Source organism: Rattus norvegicus, chromosome 1, assembly GCF_036323735.1.
Source record: "Rattus norvegicus strain BN/NHsdMcwi chromosome 1, GRCr8, whole genome shotgun sequence".
Classification (NCBI taxonomy): domain Eukaryota; kingdom Metazoa; phylum Chordata; class Mammalia; order Rodentia; family Muridae; genus Rattus; species Rattus norvegicus.
In genome coordinates, this window is record NC_086019.1 from 210,848,754 (window position 1) to 210,872,436 (window position 23,683).

Below are 23,683 nucleotides of genomic sequence, written 5' to 3' on the forward strand. Positions count from 1 at the left end.
CGGGCCCAAATGGCGGCGGCGGCGCTAGGCGCCTAGGCCGGCGGGGGCCATGAGCGCCGCCCGGCCCCAGTTCAGCATCGATGACGCCTTCGAGCTGACCCTGGAGGACGCGGGGCCTGGGCCCGAGTCGAGCGGGGTCGCCCGCTTCGGGCCGCTGCACTTCGATCGCCGGGCCCGATTCGAGGTGACTGATGAAGAAAAGCAGTCCCGGCTACGCTACCAGGTGAATGGCCCTGCTGTCTCACCTTCTTGTCCGGGATAGGGCGGGGCCCCAGGTCCGGCCCCGGAGAAGTCTAATGCCGGAGCCTCTTCCTAGAGATGCCAGCGGAGCGGAAAACTGTCCCCTAGATGTGTCTGCTCGTCCAGAGTTATGTCCTTGCCCTCTGAGCTTCTAGTTCGGTCCCAATGCAGCTTTGGAGAGCTGCAAACCCAGACTAGGAACTCAGGCCTAAGTAACAGTGGAGAACCCACCTGTCCTGTAGAGTGACACCCCAATATCACTCCTTGGAGTTTGGGGAGTACTTCCAATCTGAACCAGACCTTGTCGGTTCTTACAGCATCCCTTGGGCCCCAGGCCACATGACCTCTGGAGAATCTGCATCCCCTCTGTTTTGAAAATCATCCTAAAAGTGGAGGTCCCCACACATGATGTGTTTGCTCATCTCTTAATTTCAACCACACCATAAATCATTGTCTCAGGTAGCTTCCCCCAACCCTATCGTTCTTTGGGACATAGGAAACAGAAGCCTGTGCTACGCTACACCAAATCAGAGTCTCTATGTTGGGTCCCTGAAAAATCCTAAGGGCCCTATTTGAGTGGTCACCTGCCCCTGGGAACCATGCTGGCAGCCCTCCACCCACTCCTGCTGGCTTCTGTGCTGAAGCCCCCAACAACCACCTACTTCCTACCCAGGTTTTGGTTTCTGAATCATCAAACCAGTTTTGCTGGGAGGGCAGGGAGAGCCAGGGGAGCAGCTAGCTGCCAGACCTGCCAGGCAGATGCTGTCTGGTTGCTTTTCTCCTCACCCCAGAGGGGAGTGAAAAGGCCCAAACCCTGAAACCTCTTTGGACCTTATGTTCTGGAACAGAATCTGGAAAATGATGAGGATGGAGCCCAGGCCTCTCCGGAGCCTGATGGGGGAGTCAGCACCAGGTCAGAGCCAGGTGGGGACCCACTCTGCATCCCAGGCCCATGTCTCAGGCTCCTGTTTGCAAGAACCTGCCCAGTCCCCAGCCAGATGCACGTATCTGTCGTGTAGGGACCCCAGCCCTATTTCCCTCGTGGGATCTTCTGTCCAGCTGGGTCACCTTACCCCAGTACCCCGTGCCACCACCTCATCACTGCCGGGCTTTCTATATTTGAGGAGTCCTCTGTTTAACCCAGTCCCCACCCTTCCCTTTTTCATTCCTCTTAACACACACCCCATTCTATAATTCACTCTCACCCCCCTACCCTTGACCTCTCTATCCTGCAGAGGTTAACCTCAGTCCCTATATTTACCCTGAGTTTATCTCTGGACTTTATCTTCCCCTCCCGCCACCGTCCTTCTGTCCTTCAGGGGTTCTGGGCACATGTCTATCCGTAGCTCCCAGTGGTCCTTCAGCACCATCAGCAGTAGCACCCAGCGCTCCTACAATGCTTGCTGCAGGTAAGAGCCTCCTCACTTGGGGTTCAGCTTCCAAGCACCTTCAGCCCTGGCTCCCTGCCTGCTCCACCTCCTTGACCTCTGTCTTGCTCTCCTGCCACCCAGCTGGACCCAACATCCTTTGATCCAGAAAAACCGCCGGGTAGTGCTGGCCTCCTTCCTGCTTCTGCTGTTGGGACTAGGTGAGTGTCCTACAGGTCTAACTTCCTCCCTCCTATGAGCAGATTCTGAAGCCCCTTAGCACTCTAGGCCTCCCTGTTAGAACTGAGCAAGTGGGGCTATGAGAGGATTAGCCCCACAGCCCTGCTCATCTGGCCAGAGAGGCACAAAGGGAGGGAAAAAAATGGAACCTAAGTACCGGTTCAGTATTTTTGTCTTGTTTTGTTGTTGTTATTGTTCTTGTTTGAGACAGGAGTTTCTCTGTGTAGCCCTGGCTATCCTGGAACTCACTCTATAGACCTGGTCTGGAATTCTACCTGCCCCTGCTTCCCTAATACTAGGATTAAAGGTGTCCACCACCACCACCACCATCACCCAGCCTTTTCTTTTTTTAAGTTTTTTTAAAAATTATTTTTTATATTTTTGTTTTATGTGTATGCAGATGTTACCATGTGTGAGCAATCTCCAGGGAAGTCAGAAAAAGGGATTGGATCCCTAGGAGCTGGAGTTATGGAGGGTTAGGAACCACTGTGTGGGTGCTGGGATCCAACCCTGGGTCCTCTGCAAGAGTAATATATGCTCCTAACACTGAGCTGTCTCTTCAGTTCCTTACCCGCTTTTTGAAAGACAGCGTTTCATATTGCCCAGACAGTGAGGTATGATCTCGAACACTTGATCGTTGTGCCCCTGCCTTCCGTATTCTGGGATTACAGTTATATGCACTATGCCCAACTCACTTCCTGTTGATTGATTGGTTGGTTGGTTGGTTTTTCAAGGCAGGGTTTCTCTGTGTAGCCCTGGCTTTCCTAGAGCTTGCTATGTATATTAGGATGACCTCAAACTCAGAGGTCCTGCTTCTGCCTTACAAAAGCTAGGGTTAAAGGCATATGGTGCCTGTGCTCCCCCCCATTGTTTGGGTGTGTGTTTGTTTGTTTGTTTGTTTTAATTCAACCTGTTTAGTCTGCCAGAGGACAGAGAGGTAACAGTTCCCATTTATTCTGTGTTGCCTGTTGGCAGGTCCATTTTTTTCAACCTTACAGAAGTGGCAAGTGAGGAGCAGGGTCCAGAATCTGTTCCTGAAGGCAGTCCAAGTGCTCAGGATACTAGTGTCCCTGAGGCCAGGTATCAGGCCTGCTTCTCCTGTGATCTGTGATCTGACCAGGACCTTTCTCCATCCCACATTGTTCAGTGAGGGAAACTGGGGTCCAGTATAGGCAGATTTCACATCCACATATTTCTGTCTTCTTTATGGGACTGAGATGCAAAGTTCCAAGGCATCCAGGGTTGGGATCAACACAGGGCCATAAAGAAGGACCAACTGTGGCTGCCTCCCTAGGTCCCCTTCCCTTTCTTCTCCAGGAAGGTCAAAGCTCCCAGCCATCTAGGTCTCTAGGCCAGAATCTAATCTCCACCTCTTGGGGGTTTTTTTTGTTTTGTTTTGTTTTGTTTTTTCTTTTCTTTTTTTCGGAGCTGGGGACTGAACCCAGGGCCTTGTGCTTGCTAGGCAAGCGCTCTACCACTGAGCTAAATCCCCAACCCCTCACCTCTTGGTTTTTGAGTGTAGGAGACAGAGCTGCAACTTGCTAGCACCACTTCAGGCTGGGCATTGGTGACACCTACTGCTAGCTTCTCCTCAACCCAGGAAAGCAAGTGTTGATAGCATCCTGGTGTGGGAAGTAAGGACCCGAGCTCAGGCAGGAGAGTGGGCTTCCTTGGGTTGCAGCTGGATAGCAGATGGCCTGGGGTTGAGACCTGCCCCATGACTGCCAAGCTTTGGGATCACCAGAAAGCCACCAAGGGCTCTAGGCATGTTGTTCTAAGAAAGGATGTTTACTCTAACCTGCAGCCGGAAACCAGGGTCAGGGAATGAGTGTGAACCCTGTTTTTGGGATGCTTTTTGTAGAACATGAAATATACAAAAGTCCATGGTGGCCCCCTGGCTGTACCCTCCCCCAGCAGTGAGTCCAGCTATGACCTCTCCAGCAAAGGCCATAGCCATGCCTCAGATAACGTGCTGTCCCAGAATCCTCTCCCAGGTTTTTCTTGTTCAGTCATCAAGTGCTGGAAGCTCTTAGAAAGTTTCAGGTGCCCTCCAGACTCTAAGACTTGGCTGTGCTGTTCCCTCTGCTGAATTCTCTCTGCCTGGATTCTCATCTGTGGCTTCTCCTGTGTCCCACCAGGTCATGGTTTAGTTTATCAAGTCACACAGGGCCTGGCGGTCCAATCATTCCTGCCCTCCCGCCATGCTTAGAGGTCACTGTCTCCCTGGGCTGAGTTGAGGCAGTTGTTTCAAGCTCCCACACAGACCTCTTTCCTCACATAGATCATAGCTTTCAGGATCTTGTGGATCCGTCCACTAAAAAGGCCATGGAACAGGGACTTATCCATCCTTCTGTCACATTCTTTGATTTGTGTGTATGTGGGCGTAGGAGGAGGGTAAATGTATGTCACAGCTCAGCAGAGGGAAACTTGTAAGAGACAGTTCTCTGCTTCCACCAGTTGGGTCTAAGGAATTGAACTCAAGTAGTTGGGCTTTGTGGCAAACTTCTTTACCCACTGAGCCATCTTGCTGCCCCCCCCCATCTGCCTTTTGCAGGGGGTGGGAGGGATACAGGGTCTCTTTATATAGCCCTGTTTGTCCTGGAACTCGCTATGTAGACCAGGCTGGCCTCAATCTCACAGAAATCTGCCTGCCTCTGCCTCCTGAGTGCTGGGACTAAAGGTGCTTGCCACCATGCCAGGTGCTTTTTGCACCAGCCCTGCCTGCTTTTTGTGGTGGAATTCTTAGTACCAGCCATTCAGAGAGTATACTGTAAAACTCCTATTTCATAGCTGTTTCCCAGGGCCTGCCCACTACCCTTCCCTGAAAACATAGCTTGGTGAGCATCCTGGGAGGTATTCTGCCCAGGGAATATCAGTTTAGGTGGGAGATCTATCAGGCTGAAACCTGCCCTCACCCCTCCTGTCCTTACCCTCCACAACCCCATATGTGTGCAGTGCTTATCCTGGTCGGCGTGGGACTGGAGGTGGCCCCCTCACCAGGTGAGTTTCGTTCCTGCCTGGGTCTTTTGGCAAACCCTCCCAACTCCCAGCACAAATTAGCCACCCTCCTGGAGAGAGGGAGGTCTTCCCAGGCAGCCATCGTCCCAGGGACCCCTGGTCCTGAGCTGTCTGTTTCTTTCTACCATAGGTGTTTCCAGCGCCATCTTCTTTGTGCCAGGCATCCTACTGCTAGTCCCAGGAGGTAAGAGTGCTGTGAGAGTGGGGCATGGGTGGGACAGGGACAAGTACCTTCACTGACAGACACCACCCCCACAGTCTACCATGTGATCTTCATCTACTGTGCTGTCAAGGGCCGCCGGGGCTTCCAGTTCTTCTACCTGCCCTACTTTGAGAAGTGAGCTGCCAGTGGCTTCCCAGTGATCCAAGGCCTCAGGTCACCTCCACGTGTCCACAGGGTATTCCTCCAACCTACACCCGGTTCTGTCCCTTTCACCTGGAAGACAGAGGCCCTCTGAGACCCTCACCACCACCAGGCCTCTTTGGATTTGCTCAGGAAGTTTGGGACATGCCAGCCTGGGGATATTGCCCTTATCTGATGTGTGCCTTAACTTATCCCTGGGCCCTGGACTCCTGGGTTGGTTTAATTTTGTGCTAATAAAAGGGTAATTACTTCCAGCAAGGACAGTTGCACTTTTCTGCCCCACCAGGCCTGGCCCAGCACACTAATAACCATAGCTTCCTTCTACAAAGGTTTAGTAAATGACTCACCTGGGGCTGTAGAGGACCACCAACCTCCCATGGCAGCAAGGACAACCTGGATGATCTCAAGTGTGCCCAAGGTCACCATACGTCTAGGGCAGAACTGGATGAAGAAGTAATCCCAGCCTCTCTGCCTTCAGCCCTGAGGAGATTCAACACCACACACACACAACCCCCAAACACACACACCTATGACAGTGGCTCTGGTAGCCCTAGCCAAGGGCACTGAGAGGTGATACACGCTGGGGCCTAGAGGCTGGTACCCTGGTGCCCGCCTGGCCCTGTAGCACTAGGCTGTCATAGCTGTCTCTAAATGTGGGTCATGTACAGGCAGCAGTGCCCCTCTACCAACCCACTGCCCTATTTCCAGACCCAGAGGTTGGGAGAACCAGGGAGCAGAGGGTGTGGGATCATAGCTTCTCAGCAGAGCAGCACAGTGACAAAGAGATACTTAGAATCACCAAATATTTGACACATCTCAAATGTTTAGAAAATCAGGACTTTTAATAATGTCTGAAACTTAAACAAGCAAAAACTAGAATCTATGGAAATCTGAGCTCACAGTAGTTCACGTGTAACATGCTGTGTGGAGAACTTCCCTCAAATCAAGTCTTAGAATCCTCATGGGCTCAACTCCATTTCACAGATGAGAAGATTAAGGCCCCAGTTTATAGGTAGGGACCAACTCACCAAGGACAAAACCACAACCCAAGCCCCTTCTAAAACCCAGGGAGAGGAGAAAAGAGGGAAACCAGGCTGATGTCCTCTGCAGACCACCAGAAGACCAGCTAAGTGGGTGTCCTTCTTTCAGACCAAACCATGTGTGTCCACAGAGAAACAGCAGGATGCTGGACACCTTAGAGTCCTGTGCTTTAATTGAATGAGTGGACGGACACCTAGTCTTTGACCCACTCCTCTCCTGGCCCACCAGCCCTTCCAACCTCAGACCTGCAGTCAGAGCACCTTAAGTAACTTGATGCTCTGCAAGTAGCTAGGACTATAATAGCTGTACCAGAGTCTTGTGAGATGGCTCCAAGCATTAAGGCTCTTGCTGTGAAGACTGACAACCTGAGTTCAATCCCGGAAACCCACACGAGAGAAAGAGAAGACTCCCACAGGCTCTCCACACATGCCCCATAGGACACTTGAGCACAAATACATAAATATGATTTTTAAAAACAGCCAGGCAGTGGTGGCACATGCCTCTAATCCCAGCACTTGGGAGGCAAAAGCAGGCGATCTGAGTTCAAGGCCAGCCTGGACTACCAAGGGAGTTCTAGGACAGTCAGAATCACACAGGGAAACTCTACCTTGAAAAAGGAACAGTGAGGGCTGGAGAGATGGCTCAGCGGTTAAGAGCACTGACTGCTCTTCCAGAGGTCCTGAGTTCAATTCCCAGCAACCACATGGTGGCTCACAACCACCTGTAGTGGGATCCAATGCCCTCTTCTGGTGTGTCTGAAGACAGCTACAGTGTATTCATATATAATAAAGGAAGGAAGGAAGGAAGGAAGGAAGGAAGGAAGGAAGGAAGGAAGGAAGGAAGGAAGGAAAAGTGTCCAATGGACAACTGGGGGAGCTGGAGGTGAGCAGTGGACAAAGCAGCTCGCCCTGCGACTTGGGATCCGAGTCAGAATTTCCTGGCCACACATAAAGCTAGACACAGTACTGGATGTTTGCCATCCCAATTCCTACAGAGATGGAGACAGGAGAATCCTCAGAAACTTACAGGCCCAGTGTCAGAAGTGCTAAGATAGCAGAAGCCACTGCCAGTCTCAAAGCAGACATGTTGGAGCAGCTGAGACGTCTTCTGACCTTACATGTGTGCTATGGCAAACTCGCGCCAAGGAGGTAGTGAGCCTCCATGTGGTCCTTTGTAAGAACCATTGGGCCACCTCTCCAAAAAGTGACAAAGACAAAAACCCAAGCCCATAGTTTATATTGGCGGTGCATTCACACAGTTATAGTAGGATAAACAATAATGAAAACATAGAATGAAAAAGGAAAATTACAAAACTGCTTAAAAAGAAAGCTGGCAAAAACTGGATGAAAGCAGTTATTAAACTTACCTCACAGCTTGGATTTGAACCCCAAGTCCTACTGTGTAAAGGGGATGGGAAGTCCCCCAACCCATCTTCTGCCTTCCACATGTGTGTCACAGCAGGCACCCTCGCTCACAATAATTTTGCTTTTGTTTTTGTTTTTTTTTTGTTTTTTTGTTTTTATTATTGCTTTTGTTTTTGTTTTTTTTTTTTTTTTTTTTTTTGGTTCTTTTTTTCGGAGCTGGGGACCGAACCCAGGGCCTTGTGCTTCCTAGGTAAGCGCTCTACCACTGAGCTAAATCCCCAGCCCCTGCTTTTGTTTTTTTAAGACAGAGTTTCATACTGGAAGGTAGATTCAGACACCTTTAATCCCAGAACTCAGGAGGCAGAGGCAGGCAAATCTCTGGGTTCAAGGCCTACGTAATGAATTCCAGGATTGCCTGGGCTACACACAGATACCCTGTCTCAAAAAACAAAACAAAACAAAAGCAAAAGCAAACAGCTTCACTGTGTGCGTAGCCCTGACTGATTGGCCTGGAACTTGCTATGTAGAACAGGCTGCCCTCAACCTCAGATCTGCCTTCCTGTGTTTCCATGGGGCTAGCATTAAAATGTGGGCCACCATGACTAAAAAGAACTTTTAAGTGAGCAGACACGAGTCAAATTCCATTCTTTGACCCAGTATAAATCACTTAAAATTGTAACCAATGAGGTTTTTCTTCTGTTGTTAAAATCACATGATTTATTTGAGAATGAAGGGTCATACATGCAACATCCTATGTGGCAATGTCAGGACAACTGTGGGAATCAGTTCTCTCCTTCCACATGTAAATCCCAGGCAGGGTCATCTTTCTTTCTGGCTTTTCTCTTTCTTTCCTTTTTTTTTTTTTTTTTTTTTTTTGCACTTGAGCCCAGGACCATGCCAGTACCAGGCAGGCACTGTATCACTCTGTATCACTAAGTCACACTCCAACCCAGAGCTTGCCTCTTGCTGGATAACTGACCAAATCCAGATGACACTGATCACACCCCACTGGTGGAAACAAAAACTCTAAATGGACACTATAAGCAGTATCTCTTTATCTTGAGACACACTGATAGGCTTAAAGATTTCCTTAGTGGCTATAGTAGGTGGTACTTGCCTTCAATCCCAGAATTTGAGGGGAGGAACAGAAGAAGGAGGGTCTCTGTGAGTTCCAGGACAGCCTGGCCTACATAGGTTGTTCAAGACCTCAAAAGAAAAAAAAAACTTATTTCTTTCCCAACCTCCTACTTTAAATCAGAATTCTTCGCTTCCTCCTTGCCCCTCCGCTGGGTTATTGAGTGGTATACTGTGTATCTGTTCTCTTCCAGGCTAACCTTCAATGAAGTCACAGGGACAAGTGCAGAAAGGCCTGACCCTTCCTCACTTCCCTTCATCACCTTTGTCTCTGCAGAAACTTTTTCCACTCAAGGCCCTGACCGGTCACCCTCAGCCCTGCCACTCTCTCATGCCTGAGTCTTCTTCTCGGTTCCTTTTCAGACTTTGGAATGTAAGTAGGTGACTCGTGCCTTCCCCCTGGGATCTCTGTCCCTGGTGAGTGTTATAATCTAGGTGCCCAAAATTCAGTCTGGAACTGAATTCCCCGACGCCTGCTCACCCCTGAGGCCCAACACTGAGCTCTGGGCCAGCCCTTCCTCTCAGGTTCTTTCGGTGTTGGAACTTCTGCCCCTTTTGCCTGGGCCTCCTATATATACAGAGATTACTAGTGTGAGCCACCACACACAGATTCAGATTCAATTTTCATTTATTTATTTATTCATGGTAGGAGTGGGGTGGGGGTGGGGGGATAGAACGTTAGCATACCAGAGAACAACTTTGTGAAGTTGGCTCTCTCCCACCTCACAAGCTTCAGGGATCCAGTTCAGGCTTGGGAACCAAAAATTTTACCTGGTAAGCCATTACCAGGCCCAAGTTCATTTTTCAAAAACAACACTTTGTACACACAAGTAGTGGGAAGTGATCAAGTCCCCCTCTCCATTCACTGCATCCTAGGAATCCCCCTCAGGGCACTGTGCCTCATTTGTTTGAATGCAGATGGTGCAGGGGAGCCCCCTACCACTCCAGGATCTAAAGAAATTCAAATCTTGTTCTCCAGTGAGAGCTGCAACCAGCTTCAATTTTTTTCCCCTCCACAGTTTGGGGGTGGGAGGAGAAGATAGCACAGGCAGACCCTGGAGTCGGGTGTGGTCAGAGGTAAAGTACCCTAGGGGTTAGGGGAGGGGTATCTCTCCCTTGCATAGCCTGGTTCCTGCTGCTGTCTTGGCCCCCAGGGGCAGTATGTTGTCCCTGAAGGTGCCTCAGCCTGTAGATAGCATCATTACAAACTCTGCAGGAGAGAAGGGAAAGGAAAGGTCGATCCAGGTCAGGGACTGGAGGAGGTTCAAGGTGCTAGAGGCATGGGAGAGGTGTCTGTCTGTAGGGGTGACTCACCGTCAAAGTCTATAGTGCCATCGCCATTGAGGTCCATGTCTCTCAACATCTCATCCAGTTCAGTGCCCTCTAGTGGTTCCCCCAGCAGAGCGGGTGCTGCCTGCCGCAGCTCCGCCACTGTGATCCGTCCATCTCTGTCCTTGTCAAACTGTCAAAGTAGAGTCCAAGCAGGGCTCAAACGCCATGTTGCCTCCATACTTGGCTCTACTGGCCTCGTTTCCTTTTTTATTTAAAGCAGAGCCTTACTATGTCCTCCTGCCCAGACTGGCCTCACACTCACAGTCTCTTGCCTCTGCCTCCCAAGTATTGGGATTAAAAGTGTGGACCACTATGCTCCCATCTTCGGCTTTAGTTGATGGGTTTGTATGGTTGAGACAGTGTCTCCTGCAGGCCAGGCTGTCCTCAAACTCAGCACAGCCTTGAACTCCTTATCCTCCTGCCTTTTCTACTGCCCAAGTCCTGGATTACATACATGTGTATACCACCGAGCCTGGGTTTCTTTGGTGCTAGGAATTGAACCCAGGCCTTTGTGCATACTAGCTATACACTTTATCAACTGAACTACATCCTATTCTTGGTTCTACTCTTTTTTTTTTTTTTTTTTTTTTTGGTTCTTTTTTTCGGAGCTGGGGACCGAACCCCGGGCCTTGCGCTTCCTAGGTAAGCGCTCTACCACTGAGCTAAATCCCCAGCCCCTCTTGGTTCTACTCTTGACCCTACCTGATGCCAGGCAATGATGCTACTCACCAGCTGTCTAACCCTCCCCAACTTCAATAACCAACATTGTCTCCTATGGTGGGAAGTTTCCCTGATTTGAAGACCTGAACTAGGAGTCAGCCAGCCTGTCCCTGGACCCTAGTCTTGCCTCTCTGGGCCTCCTGAAGGCTGAGGCTTCCTAGTAAGAATGTAGTCCATGTTTGCCACCCATTTGCCACACCCTTGTACTTCTTACCTCTCGGAAGGCGATCCGCAGCTCCCGCACACCCAGCATGTGAGCTGTCTCCTCCCTCAGTTTGGGGCTTATCAGTTCCACAAACTCTTCAAAATCCACAAAGCCCCCCACTGTGGACCCAGGCAGAGCATCACAATCTGCTTGTCGGCGATGCCACACTCTGTCTTTCCACTAGGGTTCTGAATCCACAAAGGCACACCTAGGTCCTTGCTCAAAAAGGGGTTTCTTGCATACTGGGGGTCAGGGATGCTCCTGATCTCCATGAAGCACCAGTGGGCCCGAAAACGACCTGGCTTCAGAGCAGGCAGCCCAAGTTCAAATCCTGTTGCCATCTGAGACCTTGGGTGGCTTACTAACCATCCTGCTCTCATCCTGGGATGGGCCTGGAAGGAGCTACTCCATGGAACAGGGCTATGGCTGCTAGAAAACAGGGCTATAGGAGCTAAGTAGAAAGCACTAAGCACCTTTCCAAAGCACTGCCACACCATCCAAACCCAAGACGCCAATAGGCAACTAAGACGCCAATAGGCAACTAACAACTCTGGGGGACCAAGATGAATGACCCCAGATGCTCTTTGTGCTTGAGGCAGGGTTTCTCTATTCAGTCCTCACTGGCCTAGAGCTCACTAAGTAGACTAGATTGGCCTTGAACTCATCATAGACACCCTCCTGCCTCTGCCTCCCCAGAGCTAGTATTAAAGGAGTCTGCCGCTGCTCTGTTTTGGGGGCTTTTTTGTTTCATTTTGTTTTGTTTTGTTGGTTTTTGTTGTTTTATTTCGTTTTTGTCAACTTGACATAAGCTAGGGTCATCTAGGAGGAGAGAACTTCAGTTGAGCATTGCCTCCCTCAGACTGGCCCATAGACCAGTCTGTGGGGCATTTTCTTGATTAGTGGTTGATGTAGGAAAGCCCTTGTGAGTGGTACAACTCCTGGGAAGGTGTTCCTGGAAGAGCAAGCTTGGAAGCAGCATTTTTCTAGTTTCCATTCAGTTCCTACATCCAGGTTCCTGCCTTGAGTTTCTGCCCTGACTTCCTCAATGATTGAATTGTAAAATATAATACAAAATAAATCATTTTCTCTCCAAGTTGCTTTTTTTTTCCCCTTTTCTATTTTTCGGAGTTGGGGACTGAACCCAGGGCCTTGCGCTTGCTAGGCAAGCACTCTACCACTGAGCTAAATCCCCAACCCCTCCAAGTTGCTTTTGGTCATGGTATTTATCACAGCAATAGAAAGCAAACCAGGATATGCAAATGAAGGGCAAATCCCATGCTCCTCTTGGAAATTGTAAAACTAAAGAAAGAAGCCATAGGGGCTGGAGAGATGGCTCAGAGGTTAAGAGCACTGACTGCTCTTTCAGAGGTCCTGAGTTCAAATCCCAGCAACCACATGGTGGCTCACAACCATCTGTAATGAGACCCGATGCCCTTTTCTGGTGTGTCTGAAGACAGCTACAGTGTGCTTAATAAATAAATAAATCTTAAAAAAAAAAAAAAAGAAAGAAAGAAGCCATAGCAGCAGAGGTCTCCGTGGACAAAGGTGCTTACCACCACGCCTAATGACCTGAGTCTCAGTGGACCCCTGGAACTCACACGATAGAAGCATTCTTTTCCACCAACAGCTAGCTGAATTCTGACCTCCAAATGCACACTAGGGCACACACATCCCATCCCCCACTAATAATACCTAAAAATAAAGGTAAGAAACCATGGCCCACCCACCCTCTGGGTAACCAGGCTGGCTCCCAACCCACTCACCCAGCAGGGCCCCATCACTCACTGCGCATCTTCACGTGCTGGGACACTTCGAGCAGCTCCATCTCCGTGGGCATGTAGCCCAGAGTCCGCATGCAGTCACCTAGTTCCCGGTGGCCGATGTAGCCATCCTGGTCAGTGTCAAACTCCTCAAAGGCAGCCTGGAGCTCTGAAGGGATTAGCAGAGGTCAGGCCAGGAGGCCAGACTCGGGTCACCTTCACCTCCCAGCAACAGCAAGGGACACTCACCTTCCAACTCCTCAGGGCCCAGCTCACGGTCCTGTACAGGAATAAACCAGCATGTCCCAGTCTGCCACAGCTCTCCCAGCCTCTGCAAGTGCACTGGGCAGGGCTGGCCCCACCAAAGCAGCTGAAGACAGTTGAAATCCTAGAGACTCCACAAGCAGAGAGCAACCTTCTCCCCATGCTTTTGTAACTTCAAATGCATTTCCAAGATATCAGGCGTGAGGTGTGGTGTTGCCTCTGCTTACTATACCAGCTGGCCTGAGGCCAACCTTTTCCCTCACTGGCTTTCCTGATCTAGGGCACAAAAGGCCACAACTCTACCCTCTCTTGTATTTCTCAATCTGAGGCACAAGAAGCAGGAGGCCTTGGCATACAGGAGCAGGAAGGGATAAACATGAGAAGAATTACCCTCAACCGCCCCTCCTAGACCCCCTGACCTTTCCAAACATGCGGTTGAGCAGGGGCCCATAAGTCCTTTGGGCAGCATCCTGTTGAGGGTCAGAACGGTGTCGGTGGGACTGTCGGTGAGAGGCTTGCCGGGTAGGTGCTGAGGATGGTTCCTCCTGCCCCACTTTGGTCCTTGAGGAGTTCTTGCTGCTTCCTGAGGCCTCAGAGCTCTGGCTAAAGGACTGTTCCTCAGAACTGGCTTTCTGGGTCCCTGGGTGCCAATTCTCCTTCTTGCTTCTTCTCCTGGTCAAGGCAGGGTCTTCAGCAGCACTCCTTGGAGGAACAGCTCCTTTAGGGATCTTCTGGGGGGCAGGAGCCAGCTGTGCACTGTGCTCTGTTGCCATGTAGAAGATGGCAAGACTCAGAGATGTAGCTCCCTAGAGTGCCTGCCCTTGCTTCTCAGGCCCAGAAAGCTGCTTATGGCCCCCCAGGCTAGAGTTGATCACCTGGGATCCACAGTGAAGGGGATTAGGGTAAATGAGTCAGGCAGCCAGCCTAATCCCTGCCCTCTGCCCCATGGTGGCCTGGCAGCACCAGATGAGTCTTGAAAACTGTTCTCAAGAGTGAAGAGGCCAGGGTGCGGCAGCTTCAGGGAACTCACACTTAAGCTCAGCTACTCTTGCCAATTCATCATTCCAAGCCTCAGTTTCCCCATCTGTGAAATGGAGACACACTGGCACGTTTATCCCTGAGTGTACCGTAGCTGAACTTCGTGTGGCCAAGAAGATCAGTGAAGGCCCCGAAGGCAGGAGGAGGCATACTAGAAAAGGCTGAGAATTGTCACCTTGAGTCTCTTATGGAGTAACATCCCAATCGGGGTATAGGACATATGAAACTTTGAAAAAGAGGCCAGGCCAGAGGCCTTGGTTGCTGATGGGAAAATGAAGGTGACACAGCCTGCCCTGGGCTGGAGGAGTTCCTATCAAAGGGTCTCTCCATTGTCTGACCTTCTTGGAATGGGGAACCCTGGCTGGCAACTTAGCCCTGTGGGGCCACGGTTAGGGTTTCCAGGAGAGCAGACCCATGAATGATTAATGCTCCCTCAGCTTGGGTTTCCTGCCTGTCTGCCTCCATATCGACACTGGGTGCCATGCAGCAAGCTCCACCGTGGGACCGGTCGGTGGCTGGACCTTGGGCAAGCAGGCAGCACCCTGCTCTCTCTACCTGGCTTGTGCCTCCCAGGTAAGCCAGGCCTTGAGAGAAGGGCATCCAGGCTCTGAGGCCAGAGGGGCTGGAATTCATAAAGGAGGCTGAGGTGGGGAGCCATGGGCATAGTGGCTGCAACCATGGTTTCCGGGCATGATCTAGATATGTTCCAGTAGCCAGTCCCTCTCCACCCTCAGAGGGATGCTTTCTTCCCTCCACCAGTTGTGAGAGGTAGAGTGACAGCAGAAGGCTGTTCCCCCTGGCCACCTCATTGCCATCATCCTGCAGAGCCGCTCTCTCCCCTATACAGAGCCTCCAGTGACAAACAGGGCCACCTGTGCTGAACTGTGAGGTGCAGGGAAGAAACGCAGGTGGTACTGCACGGCACTGGAGCCACAAGCTGCTCACAGGACCCTCCTAGCCACAGCCCGCCAGCCTGGAGGCTCAGCCCTCACCTGACATGCCGAGGTGTCACTAATGGCACTCTCATTCCTGGGATTTAAACATTTGGATCAGGATTTTGTGGAGGGATGATTCTGTACTTTTTCTTTCTCTTTTGGGATAATGGCTTATGTATCCCAGGCTGACTTCAAACTCTCAAGAAACGAAGTCTAGCCTTGAACTCCTGACTCTCTTACCCATTTCTCCAATGTGACATTGCAGGTGTGTGCCAGCTGTGGTCATTTTGAGAGAAGCTTTTAAACCTCTGTAGTGTAGGCTGGCCTTGAACTCATAGCAATTCCCCTGCTTCTGCTTCCCAAGTACTGATATTACCAACCTCACTACCTTAAAGTGGTTTTAAAGTGTCTTGTGGAACACTAGGGGGTTGCTCCCACAGCTTTAATTCGGAGTACCATCTCTCCACTGACACAGATGTTCCACTAAAGCACTTTATCCTAAAACAGGACTTACAGCTGAAGCTGGGCACGGCAGTGTACTCCTCATAATCCCAGCACTGTGGAAGCAGAGGCAGGAGGATCATTTAAATTTTAAGGCTTGCCTGGTCTACATAGTGACATCCTGTCTGAAAGAAACCAGAGGCAGGGGTCAGGAGATTTGAAGTTGGTAGAATGCTTGCCAGGCAAGCAAGAGGCCTTGGGTTCAATCCTCAATACCGCATAATGAGACTGAGGTCAGTTTTGGCTACATGAGATCTTGTTTTAAAAACTTTAAGTCAGAATTGGAGAGAAAAGATGGTTTGGCTGTTAAAGACATTTGTTGCTCTCATAGAGGAGCAAAGTTCAGTTCTCAATCTGATGTGGTAGCTCTTAACTCCCATGTAACTCTAATTCTAGGAGATCCAACCTCCTTTCTGGACACCAGAACACACTCTTAGCTGGCCTGGAAATTTCTATGTGGGCTAGGCTGGCCTCGTACTCATAGATTCACCTGTTTCTGTGCCTTCTAAGTGCTAGAATTAAAGGCATTTGACACCATGCCTGGCCTCAGATAAATAAATCTTAAAACAAACAAAAAAACAAAGCTGGCAGCACAGGCTGGCAATCCCAGCATTTAAAAGACTAACACAAAAGGATTACTTCAAGTTTGAGACCATTCTGGTCTATACGGCAAGTTCCAGGCCAGCCAGGGTCCCACAGCAAAACCCTGTCTGAAGACAACATTTAATAGTCTCCCTAAGAAATGCACTTGGGCACGTGGCTTCCATGTAACAAAATGGTATTGTTTAGTCTGCATTGCTGACATATCTGTAACCTTCACCAAATCAGAGTTAGTGGACAACCATTTCCTCACTGGTAAAATTGATTATAGGGGGACCATATGAGGTTATCTATTTAAGTGCCCTGCACAGGCTAATTACTCAAAAGGTAATAATACTGGCTGGCCCAGAGAGGGCCAGTGACTGTCCTGAAAGTGCACAGCATCATCTCTCTCATACCAAGCCATCACGCATTTGTTGATTCAGCAGACTGGCAGTCCATGTCCTGCACTACGCTGAGGACCCAGAATGGACACTGCTATGGAAGCCAACCTGGGTGCTGCTGGCCACGGTCCCCGCACAGAGCTCAGTGATGAGGACTACTACCCTCAGGGCAGCTGGGACACAGTCTTTCTGGTGGCCTTGCTGCTCCTGGGACTGCCAGCCAATGGGATGATGGCATGGCTGGCTGGCTCACAGGCCCGGCACGGGGCTGGCACCAGATTGGCCTTGCTCCTGCTCAGCCTGGCCCTCTCTGACTTCTTATTCCTGGCAGCAGCGACTTTTCAAATCCTGGAAATCCAGCATGGAGGGCACTGGCCGCTGGGCACTGCCGCCTGCCGCTTCTACTACTTCCTGTGGGGTGTGTCCTATTCCTCCGGCCTCTTCCTATTGACAGCCCTCAGCCTGGACCGCTGCTTGCTGGCGCTGTGCCCACGATGGTACCCGGGGCGTCGTCCAGCCCGCCTGCCTCTCTGGGTGTGTGCTGGGGTGTGGGTGCTGGCTACACTCTTCAGTGTGCCCTGGTTGGTCTTCCCTGAGGCTGCTGTCTGGTGGTATGACCTAGTCATCTGCCTGGACTTCTGGGACACTGAGGAGCTGCCTCTGCGGATGCTTGAGATCTTGGGGGGCTTTCTGCCCTTCCTCTTGCTGCTGGTCTGCCATGTTCTCACCCAAGCCACTGCTTGCAAGACCTGTTGTGGGCACCAACCTAGGCGCATGGCCTGCCAGGGCTTTGCCCGTGTGGCCAAGACCATTTTGTCAGCCTATGTGGTCCTGAGGCTACCCTACCAGCTGGCACAGTTGTTCTATCTGGCTTTCTTATGGGATGTCTACCCTGGCTACCTGCTCTGGGAAGCCCTGGTCTATTCTGACTACCTGATCCTGCTTAACAGCTGCCTGAGCCCCTTCCTATGCCTGGCGGCCAGTGCTGACCTCCGGGCCCTGCTACGCACTGTGTTCTCCTCCTTTGCAGCTGCTGTCTGTGAGGAACGACCTGGAAACTTCACACCTGTAGAGTCACAGACCCAGGTGACCTCTGAGGGCTTGACTCTGCCAGGACCAACAGTTGAAGGCCAGTCAAGGTTGGATCCTGTGGTCCAGCCTCAGGGGAATCCCTCTGTCCAGCAACAGTCAGATTCTGTGGTCCAGTCTGAGGTGAGCTCCTCAGTCCAGCCACAGTCAGATTCTGTGGTCCAGCCTGAGGTGGACTCCCTGATCCAGCCACCAATGGACACTGTGGTTCAACTTGAGGTGAACCCTTTGACCCAGCCACAGTTGGATCCCACGGCTCAACCTCAAGTAAACCCTTCAGCCCAACCACAATCAAATTATGTGATCCAACCGCAAGTGGACTCCCTGACCCAGTCACAACTGGATCCTGTGGCCCAGTCACAGTCAAGCATAGAGGCCCAGGCTCCTGCCTGTGGGGCTGAGTCAGCCTCTAACCCTGGTGAGGAAAATTCCCCTAGTCCATCCCCAGATCCCACTCCTGGGGTTCCTGAGAATGTAGACAGACCAGCTGTTCCCCAGGAAGAAAGTCCTAGCAATGTCCCCCCAAAAGAAGCCCCCAGTGCAGGACCTACTTGAGTGACAGGAGGCCCAGGCCCACCAGGGCAGTAGAAGAAATCAGAGAGAAAGCAGCTGGGCAGAGGTGGGAACATGAAGAAACCCAGCAGTGAAAAACCCCATTGAGTCCCTTGAGCTTGCTGGGAGGGCTGAGGGGAAGTGAAACCAGTCAGCCAAAAGTCCCAGGCAGGGTGCTGTGAATGTCTCCACCCTGTTCTCACCAGGGTTTTTTGCATTACTACCCCCATCGCATACAGACACCCAACATCTTTGAGCCAGTGAGGAGGGTCCTGCTGGGTTCTATCCTCCAGTCCCCCACAGTCCATGATTCCTTCCCCTTATTGCCTCTATCTGCCTGGAGGAAGATAGTGTGAGACATTTTCTCTGGGCTTGAACCGATCTCTTTCTAATCTTTCCCTAACTTTCCCCATTCCTGTCTGGTTTTCTGGCTTGGGCACCCAACAAAAAATTTCCTGTAGAGAAGGGAGGCTTCCAGGCGCCCACAGACTCTGGCAGTAGCCAATCGGCCTGGCACAGTCAAGCTGTCTCCGATGCTCGCCTACCCCCAGCACACAAAGCCTTGGACAGGATTTCCCTAGTAAGGTGCAACCAAGAATGAGGCATCCAGGCAAGGGTCAGGAGCAGCCAGGCCTGGATTCAAATCCAGCTCTGTCAAGCCCTGGCTTGGGAAACCGCCATGCTCCTGAGGGCCCTTTGAGGATTACTTAAGAAAGTGAGTGTGGCGCATGCTGGAGTCAAGCCCTGGCTTGGGAAACCGCCATGCTCCTGAGGGCCCTTTGAGGATTACTTAAGAAAGTGAGTGTGGCACATGCTGGAGCCTGGCACACGGTGAGGCTCTGGGGCAGATGCCACTGACAGAAAAATGGCCCCCAGGGCCTGGGACTGCACGGCAGGAGGACAGCACCACCATCTCACTGAAGTACCTGAGGTCCTCTGACTGCTTGGGTGGCAGACCTCAGGGTGCCCTGAGGGTGCCTTGAGGGTGAGAGACTCAAGAAATCCTCAAGGTCTAACTCCATTCAAGAGCAGTACTAATGTCACCTGTCACTAGCCCTCAGGGAGGGCTGGATCGGATCTGGGAAAACTGCAGGTGCAGAGTGCACTACAATTTGAACCCTGGGATACAGACAAGAAGCTGCCTAAAGGCACAGGGCCCTGGGCACCGTGGTCCCAGGGAGGGCATAAGCTCCGGAAGTCACAGAGCTGAGACTGCTCTTCCTCTCCAGCTGCAGATGCTGCAAGGGAAAAACAAAACAAAACAGGAAGTTCTGAGAATGATTTCCCACATGCTTCTCTCCAGTCACCCCCTCTTTACCCAAACCAATTTTCTCTTCCCAGCCTCTAGCGTTCCCAGATCAGATCTCCCTCCCTTATCCCACTGTCCTCTCCTGTTAGTCAGTGAGTGGCTGAGAAAATGCCCTCAGCCCAGACGTCCACAACAGTGGTGGTTTATGGGAAGCTTTTCCCAGGAAGCTTGCATCTTAAAAAGGCAAGGCGGCAGGCTGTGCAGGCAGCGTAGAGGGGTACGGGCACATCTGCAGTATTGCAAACTCCTTAAGGGCAATTTCCTGATCCGTATGATGGGGGGAATGTGCTGGGCATGGCTCACTCCTGTAATCCTAGGACTCAGGATGCAAGAGTCTCATGTTTAAGACCAGCCTGGACTACATAGTGAGACCCTGGATCAAAAGAGCAAAGGCTGGTGGGATAGGAGCATTGGCTTAGCAACTAAGAGAATACAATATTCTCGTAAAGGACCAGCATTGGATCTCAGCACACACATATGGCAACTTACACTCATGAAACTCCAGCTCCAGGGGACCCAACACCTCCTTCTGATCTCCATGGGCACCTACACACATACAGACAGATATACATAAAAGTTAAATTAAATAAATCTAAAGAAAAGCAGAGGCTGGTGATACAGCTCAATAGTAGGGTGCTTGCCCGGAACACTCAAGGCCATGGGCTCAGTCACCAGCACTCCAAAATAATGGAGGGTTTGTTCTCTTCCTTGTGGCAACAAGTGTGGGGTTCACACGAGAAGGCCACAAAATGGCCAAGGCAGTTTCAAAGCACACTGGTAGCATGAAGGAATGATAGGCCCTGTCTTTTTTTTTTTTTTTTTTTTTTTGTTCTTTTTTTCGGAGCTGGGGACCAAACCCAGGGCCTTGCGCTTACCTAGGTAAGCGCTCTACCACTGAGCTAAATCCCCAGCCCCTGATAGGCCCTGTCTTAATCACTAGTCTATTGCTGTGAAGAGACACCATGACCAAGACAAGTCTCATAAAAGAAAGCATTTGACTGGGACCTTGCTTGTAGTTTCAGAGGCTTAATTCATGATCGTCGTGGCAGGGGATCATGGTGGCAGGCATAGTGCTAGAGAAGTTGTTGAGAGCTACGTTCACAGGCAGAGAGAATGAAGTGGGCCTAGCATGGGCTTTTGAAACCTCAAAGCCCACCCCCAGTGACTCAGTTCCTCCCACAAAGCCACACCTCTTAATCCTTCTAATCTTTTTTTTTTTTTTTGGTTCTTTTTTTTTTTTTTTCCGGAGCTGGGGACCGAATCCAGGGCCTTGCGCTTCCTAGGTAAGCGCTCTACCACTGAGCTAAATCCCCAGCCCCAATCCTTCTAATCTTTATCAGAGTTCCACTCCCTGGTGACCAGGCATTCATACATACAAGCCTACAGAGGCCACTGTTATTCAAACCGCCAGAGGCACTAAAGCCAGTGGGATAGATCTTTCTGAAGTATTTGTTGAGTTAATTCCTCTAACAAATATTTAGTGAGAATTTACCAAAGAGCTTTCTGGACAGCCTTTCACTTTACAGACATGTGTAGGGCTCAGGGCATCTCTAAGGGTTATTGGACCTTGTCTCCACCACCCATTCACTGTGTGGCCTTCAACAAAGTTCTTCTGGGGACTTGCTTTGCCCATTTGTTTTTGTTTTGTTTTTTTTTTTTACAAGAGCACAAATCTACTTTTATTTATTTACTCTCCATTAGTTTAAATCCGGGATGGGTACAGCATCACACGGATTCTGTGTCCAATGGCCTTTGCAGGAAGGTTGCTTCGGAATTTGGCACGAACCATGCCACTGTTTCCATGGGCCCGAGTTACTTTTCCCCAGATCACTCTGGTTTTGTTTGGTTTGCCTCCAGGAGTCACTGTATTGTTTTTTGCTTTGTACACATAAGCACACCTCTTGCCTAAGTAGAACTCAGTTTCATCTCGGGCATAAACACCTTCAATTTTAAGAAGAGCCGTGTGCTCTCTTTGGTTCCGGAGGCCTCGCTTGTAGCCAGCAAAAATGGCCTTGCACCACAGCCTTCCAGACATACTTGTTTTTTTAGAAGTCCTGTTCCCAGCAGGCCTCCAAAGACGCCAAGATGGCGGAAAGAGGCTTTGCCCATTTGTAAAGTGGGTATAGTAATGATTGGCTTTTGGTAGATAAGTCTTCGGTTACTGACAGCCATTATCTGATACTCTAGCGGACACCCTGAGACCAAATGAGGCCTAGGCCAGAGCCCTCCGCCTGGCAGGTAGCCTGGGAACCAATTATCTGCCCCTTTACACTGCCATGTGCCTCCTCTTCCACAGGAAATGCTCACCTCCCCCGCCCTTCACTGGACCCCACTGACTCTAAGGGCAGAGCCTGAATGTCTGTCTCCCTTGGGACACTCTGCTACCTTCTCCTAACAGGGGCCCTAAACCCTTTCAACATGGCGGACAGACCAGAGAATAAAACTTCCCTGCCCACCCCATCTCTCAGAGAGGGAACCAGTCCCACCTCCACGGTCCTCAAAGGGAGTCTTACCCATGAGGGAGAGTTGCTACTCACAAGGAAGGTTGTACAAGAAAAGGAGGAGTTTTCCTAGTGGCTCACAGGTTTGTGTTAGAGAAGATGGAGCCAGAAAGGGAGACCTCAGTCTCAAAACTGTCCCCAGCCTAGGCAACTGCAGGGGACACCTTCTCCCTCCACATGAGACCCCTGTGTTTCTTCGAAGGAACCAGGTGCTGGTTCTGAGAGTTGTGAATATGAATATTTTGCAATTCTATATTCAGGCCTGCTGCTTATTCATTCACCCAGCACGAAGTGGTTTCACGCCGGGTGCTGGGTGGGGTCTCCTTCTGGGCATTGGAAGGCAGTATGGGGGTGACAGGGTGGTGGTGTACAAGATAAAGTCCGTCTTTTGTTTGCTGGCATGTATCTTAGCAGGATGCCAAATTATTACATGGCGTAGCGTCTGGGACTAAGAACAACTGATGGGAACAAGGAAGAGCTACACAGGGACTGGGTGAGAGGGGAGCACAGAAAGGCCCACAGGGGAAGTGACATGTGGGGCCTGGAGTCCTTGACGAACGAGGTCTTCTCAAGGCAAGGAAGAGCTTCCAGAAGGAGGAAGGGAGTGGGATGTGCTAGCCTGACATGGGAATTTGGTGTCACTGGGACACATGCTGAGAGGGGACAGTGGTGGATGTCCTGGGATCAGACAGGAATTCTGGCAGAGGAACATGGGACTATGGATTTTATTTGAAGTGGGCTGATGTGGGAATGTGAGGGGTGGGGAGTGGTATATAGAATTGTAGCCACCTGGCCTCATCTGGGCTTCCCTTTGAACATCTGCTATCCAAATCAAGCCACACTTCTGCCTGCCTGGCTCCAGGGTGTATGAACAGTGAGAAATCCAAAGACCTTGGAAATAACAAACTAGGACGGAATCCCAGCTGGGAGGTCTCAATCAAGCACCTGTCCCCTCTAGGCCTGCTTCTTCAGAGTGTAGTGACCACTGCGGCGGACACTCTTACCCTCCCACACACAGTTGGGGGTTCACGAAGGCTAAACAAAGCACCTTTTACCTCTGCTTTGCCTCATCGAGTGCTGGCCTCCTATCACCACTGGTTACTCAGGAGATGGACACAGAGGAAGTGTTCTATTACTACTGTGGGTCCTAACAGGTACCTAAGTCCTCCAGGATGGGAGGAGATAGGGCGAATCCTAGGAGGCAAATCTAGGCTCTGATGAGATGGAGGAAGGAAAGGAAGGTATATGGTATCCACTGTCATCCTCTACTTCCATTTTTCTCTAAGTCAAAGCAGGAGCCACAGGAGTCCAGCGAGATGTACGACATTGCCTTTCACCTCTTCAATGTTTATATCTAACTGACATCATGAATCCCCAACTTTAAAACCCGTACCTATAGCCGGGTGTGGTGACCCATGCTATTAATCCCAGTACTCGGGAGAGAGATATCTGTGAGTTCTTTGCCAGTTCCAGGCCAGCAAGTGTGCAGAGTAAGATCCTGTCTCCAACACAAAACAAAAAACACGTGAAAACGTTGGAAGCGGAGCGAGAGAATCCTTTTGGGTATAACTGGGTAGGGAAACAGAGGGCAGGCTTCACCCCTCCCCAAGAGACTCCCACAGTATGTACCTGTGGCTCCAATCAGGCCCGCCCCTCTCAACAAACCGCCCTGGGCCTTGCAACTAGGCCTTGCCCCGTGGGCGGGGCATTCCAAAGCCCCGCCCTC

At 50.7% G+C, this 23,683-nt stretch overlaps 3 protein-coding genes and 1 pseudogene across 17 annotated transcripts; 2 read left to right on the top strand and 2 right to left on the bottom strand.

Moving 5' to 3' along the window:
- Positions 1-7: 7 nt before the first annotated feature.
- Positions 8-8,982, top strand: Tmem134 (transmembrane protein 134). 12 transcript variants are annotated; one of them, NM_001078647.1, is made up of 7 exons: positions 8-223; positions 1,089-1,153; positions 1,560-1,649; positions 1,752-1,828; positions 4,803-4,847; positions 4,996-5,049; positions 5,124-5,487. In NM_001078647.1, the coding sequence occupies exons 1-7, from the start codon at positions 50-52 to the stop codon at positions 5,204-5,206; spliced, it is 588 nt and encodes a 195-aa protein (NP_001072115.1). In that variant the 5' UTR covers positions 8-49; the 3' UTR covers positions 5,207-5,487. The 12 variants fall into 12 exon arrangements, with proteins under 12 accessions (NP_001072115.1, NP_001072116.1, XP_063124237.1 ...); XM_063268167.1 differs by lacking the exon at positions 5,124-5,487 and adding an exon at positions 8,963-8,982 and having other exon boundaries at positions 50-223; XM_039083754.2 differs by having other exon boundaries at positions 50-223; positions 5,159-5,487.
- Positions 8,470-23,678, bottom strand: Cabp4 (calcium binding protein 4). 4 transcript variants are annotated; one of them, XM_063269824.1, is made up of 8 exons: positions 23,587-23,678; positions 19,946-20,002; positions 19,074-19,385; positions 13,035-13,065; positions 12,811-12,954; positions 11,035-11,144; positions 10,083-10,230; positions 8,470-9,978 (listed from the first exon to the last, which is right to left on the bottom strand). In XM_063269824.1, exons 3-8 carry the CDS (start codon positions 19,167-19,169, stop codon positions 9,950-9,952), a joined length of 558 nt encoding a protein of 185 aa, XP_063125894.1. In that variant the 5' UTR covers positions 19,170-19,385; positions 19,946-20,002; positions 23,587-23,678; the 3' UTR covers positions 8,470-9,949. The 4 variants fall into 4 exon arrangements, with proteins under 4 accessions (XP_063125894.1, XP_038941382.1, XP_038941368.1 ...); XM_039085454.2 differs by having other exon boundaries at positions 8,470-10,230; NM_001108926.1 differs by lacking the exons at positions 19,074-19,385; positions 19,946-20,002; positions 23,587-23,678 and adding an exon at positions 13,469-13,879 and having other exon boundaries at positions 9,380-9,978.
- On the top strand, positions 16,585-19,080 carry Gpr152 (G protein-coupled receptor 152). The gene has a single exon (NM_001401680.1). The coding sequence runs from the start codon at positions 16,591-16,593 to the stop codon at positions 18,148-18,150; it is 1,560 nt and encodes a 519-aa protein (NP_001388609.1). The 5' UTR covers positions 16,585-16,590; the 3' UTR covers positions 18,151-19,080.
- Positions 21,104-21,555, bottom strand: Rpl35a-ps6 (ribosomal protein L35A, pseudogene 6; annotated as a pseudogene).
- Positions 23,679-23,683: the final 5 nt, after the last annotated feature.

Bases quoted from the DNA above. Each gene is read 5' to 3' on its own strand.
- Gpr152 (NM_001401680.1), top strand. From the start codon at position 16,591: ATGGACACTGCTATGGAAGCCAACCTGGGTGCTGCTGGCCACGGTCCC.
- Cabp4 (XM_039085440.2), bottom strand. From the start codon at position 13,822: ATGGCAACAGAGCACAGTGCACAGCTGGCTCCTGCCCCCCAGAAGATC. The intron at 12,955-13,034 runs GTGAGTGTCCCT...TAATCCCTTCAG, and splicing joins GGGCCCTGAGGAGTTGGAAG to AGCTCCAGGCTGCCTTTGAG. The intron at 11,145-12,810 runs GTGAGTGATGGG...CTGGGTCCACAG, and splicing joins CCAGCACGTGAAGATGCGCA to TGGGGGGCTTTGTGGATTTT.
- Tmem134 (NM_001078647.1), top strand. From the start codon at position 50: ATGAGCGCCGCCCGGCCCCAGTTCAGCATCGATGACGCCTTCGAGCTG. The intron at 224-1,088 runs GTGAATGGCCCT...GTTCTGGAACAG, and splicing joins AGTCCCGGCTACGCTACCAG to AATCTGGAAAATGATGAGGA. The intron at 5,050-5,123 runs GTAAGAGTGCTG...CCACCCCCACAG, and splicing joins CCTACTGCTAGTCCCAGGAG to TCTACCATGTGATCTTCATC.